A 7,043-nucleotide genomic window follows, 5' to 3' on the forward strand; every position below is an offset into this window, starting at 1 on the left:
AACTCAGTAAAAGACTTTAATAAATAATATAGATAAAATGATTAATTAAGTTGGTATCACGAGTTAACTCGATACCAGCTCAATTATGAAATTACTAAAATACTCTTATTTTTAAAGGGTAATTAATATTATTATAGAGTATTTTTGTTATTTTATTTTTATATAATATTTCAAATAAAACAATTGAAAAACATTATTTAAAAATCAAAACTCAAAAATAACAAATCTAAATAGAAATCTCTTACCACTCCACCTATATTCATTTGTTGGAATAATTTTATAAATGTATATTTTAATGTAAATATTTCTGTTCAACCACATTATGGGTGTCACAATATTGTTTTTCTTTGTCTTACAAATACCTTTAGTCCAATGTCAATCACATGTTTGCAGAATTTTATTATTTTTATATTTTATATTATTAATAATATTTATATATTTTATGAATCTAATAATATTTTATATTTAATAATTTTTAATAACCTTTTTTGAATAATAATTTATTCAAACATTCTTTTTCAAATATGGTAACTTTAAAAGAATTCTCCTTAAATGTGTTGGTTGCAAAATCCATTTTCTTAGTTGTTAGAGGGCCAGGCAGTAATTGAATCGGGTAAGTATAATAGTTTTAAGGTTAAATTATGTCATAAGTCTCTATAGTTTTAGTAAGTTTGGAATTTAGTTCATATACTTTAATTTTTAAGAATTTAGTCTTTCTTATTTTTCAAATTTTAAAATTTAAATCTAACTGTTAACACTATTAAAATTATTTTGTTAAATTCAGGTTCATTATGACATTATTTTCTAGTTACATGTTTACCGAGTGAGTATTTTTTTATTCACCAATAAATTTAACAAAAAATAACATTGTTAATATTAGACTTGAACTTTAAAATTTGAAATGTAAAAAAAAATCTTAAAAATAGATATATAAAGACTAAAATTTGAATTTATAAAAATATAAAAATTTATAACATATTTTAACTTATTTTTAATTCGAGTTGCTCCACCTAAACCAAGATCCAATTTACTAAAAATTGTAATAGAATTGATATATAAATATTAATTTAAAAATGAACTGGGTCTTCGTTTTCGTACTTAGGGACCAAGTTTTGTATCATCTTATTGATTTTCAGTTATATATAATTAGTATGATTCTTATCTTTTCTTGGATTGATTATTTATTTATGTCAAATTATAAAATAAAAATTTAAAAGTTAAAATATAATCAAGTCTACATACACTTCATCTATTTGAAATTTAATTCTCTAGTTTTATTTCAGGAATATAATGCCTCTACTTTTGGATTTAAAATTTAGGTTCGGTTGTTAATATTGTTTAAATATTTCTATTAAACTCACTTGTATGATATTTTAAAATAATGTTGAGAATGCTTATGTGAATATTTTCTTAAAAATTCATTCGAACTTGTCATGATAAAATAAAATTGTTGGAATAGTGTTTCTAAGACAAAATTGACGTTAGCATTTTAATTGAAATAGTTAACAACATTAAATATTTAGACTAACTAATGACATAATAAAAGTAAAAAGACCAAATTATGTAAATATATATATATAGATAGATAGATAGATAGATTAAATTTCAAGTTTTAACATAGTATAGGGCTCAAACTGAAGTTTGACCATTTGCTTATAATATCTTAAAATACAAGATAAACCTAAAAGAAATGAAAAGCTACATATCTATCTCTAAGACCCTTGAACATTAAAATTATACAAGAGCATATAACATTTTAATTGAAAAGTTAACAATATTAACTATTTAGACTAATTAATAACATTATAAAAGGAACAAATTACATTAGAAATTAAAGTGTGGTCGTTTGATGTCAAATTTAAACATAATAAAAAGATTAAAATTAAAATTTAACCATTTTATAAAACACACATGATGATGGTGTATATGTCAACAATAATTAGTTAGTCCAAGTAAGCTTGATTTAGACCATAGTAGTTGACAGAAGAGGTTTTACATTTGAGCACATTTAAACTCACATATTTCTATATTAGTAATAATATTTATATTAATTAAGTTAAAAGAAGATGGATTGAATAGGTGTAAAAGTAAAAATCTTTAATCATCCCGATATATTAATTTTTATACTATTATAATTAAATTTCAGATTACGGAGATTTCCATTGGATCGAATTTACAAGACCAGATGATAACCCAACCCATAAAAAAGATCTAGAGTTGACTACCAAGGCCCAAAAAGAGTTGACCCAGCCAACCTTTTGTATTTTCTTTCTTTCTTGGTCCTCCTCGACAACCTTGCCCCAAAGTCGAAGCCAGTGTTTTACTCTCTCGTCAACTTCAATGGACGCTCCGATCAGAGCCAGAGAAGCCCTAGGTTTCATTCTCTTCTCTCTTCTATTTTCGATCTGCAGATCCTCTTCCTTAAACCATCTCCTGATCTCCAACGCCGAGCGTAGAGTAAGCATCAAACCTCTCTCTCTCTTTTTCTATATTTCCACCTTTTAATCTTAGTTTCATTTGAAGTTGTCGAAATTATGATATAATGTTGAAAATTTTAAATTTTTTTGGTTAAAGAACTGGTTTTAGGTGAGGAATTTATTTGAATTTATATTTTAAAAGCTCCAATTTTAAAGAAAATGTAAGATGCTTGATCTCAATATTTTAATTTTATTTTGTTTGATTTGGATTCTTGTGAGCTTGTTTATTTAAATTTTTTTTCTTTTGGGTTAAATTGGCTTCTTTTGTTAAATTATGATATGCGGTTCAAAAATTTAAGTTTTTTTGGGTTAAAGAACTGATATTAGGTAAGAATATATATATGAGTTTAGATTATAAAAGCTCCTATTGTTTAAAAAAGAAAAGTTGCAAGATGCTTGATCTTAATATTTTTATTTTGTTTTGTTTAATTTGGCTTATTTTGAGCTTATTTATTTGGATTTATTTCTTTTATCCTTTCCTAAATTTTGTTTTTGGTTGATGCAGATTGACTTGAGCTCCCACATTGTCAAAGTTTACTTGACTTTGAAGGTAATTTCTCTCTAAATTTAATTAATACATATTTATATGTATGTATGGTATATATTATATCTAAATCATTTAATAGAGAGGGGTTGAGGTTTTATACTTGAAATTTGAATTGGGGGCCTAAAATTTACTAGTTAATGGAAGTTTTTATCATTTTTTAAACTATATCAGGCACTGTTTTTTTTAACATTTTTATGCCCTGACATTTATTATTATTTGATTTAGTGCTTGCCAATTTATATTTTGTTTTTTTTAATACATGTAATTTTGAAGAATTAACATTTAAGAAAAGAAACTTACCAAGACTCCACTTTTTGCTCTGTCCATGGAGCGTATGAATTTCCTGGAATGTAGATAGACCAAAAGAAACTATTTTTAATAGCGAAATTCATGATTTACTTTTATATGAAACAGTTATGTTTCAGTCAACTTTTTTTAGGTAATTGTAAGCTTTTAATCAAATACGATTTTGCTTTGTAGTAACTTCTGAGGCAGCAGACTGTAAATAGCAAAACAGTCGAGTAGCAAAAGTAACTTAAAACTGGAGTCTATAATTTCTTATTGGTTTATGCAAGTGAATGAAATTGAGGCATCATTTTAAGTATTAGCATTGATAGTATGAGGATTAGATTATTAATATCTAGATTTCTAATATTTTCATGTATTTTATTTTGCATAATTGTATATGAATAAATGTGTATGTACTTATCTCTTTTAGGTCGAGAATGCTGGTAGTACGCCTACTTCAGAGGTGTTTCTTTCTTTCCCGCCCACTCAAGTTGATCATCTCGCAACGGTTGAAGCATTAGTAACTAAAGGAAAGAGGAAGAAGACTACGTTAGTCCGTCTTGATGTAAAACCAACTGAACTGCCTGATGCACCTAATGACGCTAAATATTTTACGATTTATTTGGCAAATCCCTTAAAGTCTGGTGAAAGCACAACCCTAGAAGTATTGTACCTGTTGACACACTCCCAAGAACCTTTTCCAGCTGAGATAGCCCAATCAGAATCTCAATTAGTATATTATCGTGATAGTGCGTTGATATTGTCACCATATCATATTAAGCAACAAACGACTTTTATTAAGACACCAAGTACTAAAGTGGAATCATTCACAAGGGTGGAACCCAGTAATCGTGCAGGCACTGAAATAAAGTATGGGCCATATGAGGATCATCCTCCATACTCTTTTTCTCCAATTCTTATACATTTTGAGAACAATAGCCCATTTGCTGTTGTTGAGGAGCTTGTTCGTGAAGTTGAGATATCTCATTGGGGCAACCTTCAGGTCACAGAGCAGTACACATTGGTTCATGCCGGTGCCCGGCACAAAGGTGTATTTTCAAGGTAGATTAGCTATTACCTACTAGGATTCAATTTGAAAGATCAAGAAACAAAGCACCTTTTTATGATTGATTTCAGTAATCACTTTCTGCTGCATGCTATTTCAGGGTTGATTTCCAATCCAGGCCAACTTTGAATGGTGCATCCTCGTTGAGGTACCTTCTGGCAAGACTACCTCCTAGGGTTCATTCTGTCTACTACCGGGATGAAATAGGAAACATCTCATCCTCACACCTGCGTACTGATTCCCGTAAGGTATTCAAATGTGTTTTGTCTTCCATTCTCTCTCTTCTCTTTCCCTTGCAGCAAAAAGTTGTTTTTTAACAATAAAATCAATTACCTAGTCAACTTTGGAATTTTTGTGATTATGAGTTATTCCTAAAAGTAAATGCTTTTTATCCTAGTTTCTTGGACATGTGACCATGTAGATGTTTAAAACCCTTGTATTTGCAACTCTCCTTGTTGGCATGTAAGTTTCTATTTGAAAGGTTTGTTCTGGCTTAGTTTTATATTGTTTCCATCAAACAACAAGGTTTCCCCAGTCTGGTAATCATGCATTTATATATTAGTGCACCCTTTTTCATGTTTCCAATTAAGGAAGAAGTCAGCATAATATGAAAGGTTTTTAAAATCTTTTTCATATGCTTCTATCGCTGCTGCTTTCTCTTTGTGTATGTTGATTGTCAACTAAGTTTATTCTCTTACAGTCTGAACTGGAAATTGAACCACGGTATCCTTTATTTGGAGGTTGGAAAGCAACTTTTGTCATCGGTTATGGGCTACCATTACAAGACTTCCTTTTCGAGACATCTGATGACAGGCGTTATCTCAACTTTACTTTTGGATGCCCCCTTCTTGAGACAGTGGTTGACAAGTTAACCGTCAAAGTAGGTTTGGTTTAAAGATCTTGGATTTATATTGTTTACATCTGCTTCTTTATATAGTTGTTTCTTTAATCCTTTTGTTAAAATTTTGGGATATAAACTGGAACTAACATGTTATGCTTCAGGTTGTGTTACCCGAGGGTTCAAAAGACCCTTCTGCTGTGGTTCCCTTTCCTGTGGAGCAGCATCTTGAGGTAATTATTCTCTATATAGTAATCTCTTTGCAGTTTTTATATTGGATGCATGAATTTATTTATGCATGTTACATCTGAATCTTGCAGACCAAATACTCTTACCTTGATGTTGTGGGAAGGACTGTGGTGGTCATGGAAAAGAAAAATCTCGTTCCCACACACAACTCTCATTTCCAGGTAATTTGTCGCCTCTTCTATTTGTATTATGTGTTTTTGCATTGGTATCGATTTTATTGTTGTCCATATTGAGTCCATCTCCTCATGATATTATAAGTTAGTGAATAGAACACCATGCTAACTGAAACCTTCAAAATGATGAATGATTAAAATACATAAGTACTTTCATGGAGGCTGTTTGAATCTGCCCTAATTAATAGAAAAACGGTTAAAGCATCTAGTTAGTAGTCGCTGTATTATAGTTAAAAGTGCAATTTTAGTCCTTGTATAAGACTGAGTAATTTAATCTTTGTATGTCTGATATTGGTACAAATAAGTAAATTCCATTGCCGTGTCACGGAATACTATCGAAATGCTGACAAAGACTTGTTTGCTGACTCTGCACCAATATCGAACTACAAAAATTAAAGTACTCAAATTCTGTAGATATTTTAGCCTCGGAAAAGACATCCATTATAGTAAGCAGAACACGGTGTTGTTCTATCTCATGCGTTTTCTATCGATCCCTCTTTGCAGGTTTACTACACCTTCAAGCCAATCTTCATGCTTGCGGAGCCTTTGATGTTGGCGTCCGCATTCTTCTTGTTTTTCGTGGCTTGTGTAGCTTACCTGCACATCGATCTTTCCATACGCAAGTGAAACATCGCAGTATTCGCAATAAAAAAAAAAAAAAGCAAATAGTTTGAAATTGTCACTCTTTAGATTGCAGTCATGCCACTTCACCTGAGGTGAGAGACTACACCAACTCTAGAACTAGGGCATTGTTGTAACTTTTTCGTGTACTAAAATACACCAAAGTTCTGAAAAGTTTTTCTGATGAAAAATAGTTCCCCATTAAAAATATTGTCGTTCAATTTTAAAACTATTGTTTTTTACAAAGTAATTGTTTCAAGTTTCAACAACGAACTACTTGGTAGGCAATGTCATATGGGCTTGAGGTGATTATCTGATATGGGTGTGCTATATTTTTCCCAAACATTATTATGTCCAAATGCGTTGGACACACAATTTTCTTTATAAAATAGTCTATATATAAAAAGTTAAATAAAATAAACCTTCAAGTTTAGGGTTGTAAATGAACCGAGCTTGAATAAATAGATTTTTATTCATCTTTATTTGTTTATTTTTAAGTTTGTTTGTGTTCAATTTATGTTTTTAAATTATTTGTTCGTGTTCGTTTATTTAAAATTATGAATGTTCATGTTCGTTTGTTTAACTTAAACCAACATGTTCGTTTAAATGAATATGTTCACGAAAACATGTTCACGAATCCTTAAGAGTAAATAGGGTTAATTTAGTCTTTTAATTAATCAAATAGGGTTAGTTTAGTTTTAGACAAAATAGAAATAACTATACATTTTCTCTTTTACTTTTCCAATTCCTTTTATAAATTGCAAAAATAAAAATATATCAATTT

At 29.6% G+C, this 7,043-nt stretch overlaps 1 protein-coding gene across 1 annotated transcript; it reads left to right on the forward strand.

Moving 5' to 3' along the window:
- The first annotated feature begins 2,257 nt into the window (after window positions 1-2,257).
- LOC108453790 (dolichyl-diphosphooligosaccharide--protein glycosyltransferase subunit 1B) lies at window positions 2,258-6,505 on the forward strand. The gene is made up of 8 exons (XM_017752088.2): window positions 2,258-2,457; window positions 2,983-3,027; window positions 3,743-4,374; window positions 4,479-4,626; window positions 5,079-5,258; window positions 5,381-5,449; window positions 5,537-5,626; window positions 6,143-6,505. Exons 1-8 carry the CDS (start codon window positions 2,341-2,343, stop codon window positions 6,263-6,265), a joined length of 1,404 nt encoding a protein of 467 aa, XP_017607577.1. The 5' UTR covers window positions 2,258-2,340; the 3' UTR covers window positions 6,266-6,505.
- Window positions 6,506-7,043: the final 538 nt, after the last annotated feature.

This window comes from Gossypium arboreum, chromosome 5 (assembly GCF_025698485.1).
Source record: "Gossypium arboreum isolate Shixiya-1 chromosome 5, ASM2569848v2, whole genome shotgun sequence".
NCBI lineage: Eukaryota > Viridiplantae > Streptophyta > Magnoliopsida > Malvales > Malvaceae > Gossypium > Gossypium arboreum.

Coding starts and splice junctions, on each gene's coding strand:
- LOC108453790 (XM_017752088.2), top strand. CDS start 2,341: ATGGACGCTCCGATCAGAGCCAGAGAAGCCCTAGGTTTCATTCTCTTC. Junction 2,458..2,982: donor TCTCCAACGCCGAGCGTAGA/GTAAGCATCAAA, acceptor TGGTTGATGCAG/ATTGACTTGAGCTCCCACAT. Junction 4,375..4,478: donor CACAAAGGTGTATTTTCAAG/GTAGATTAGCTA, acceptor ATGCTATTTCAG/GGTTGATTTCCAATCCAGGC.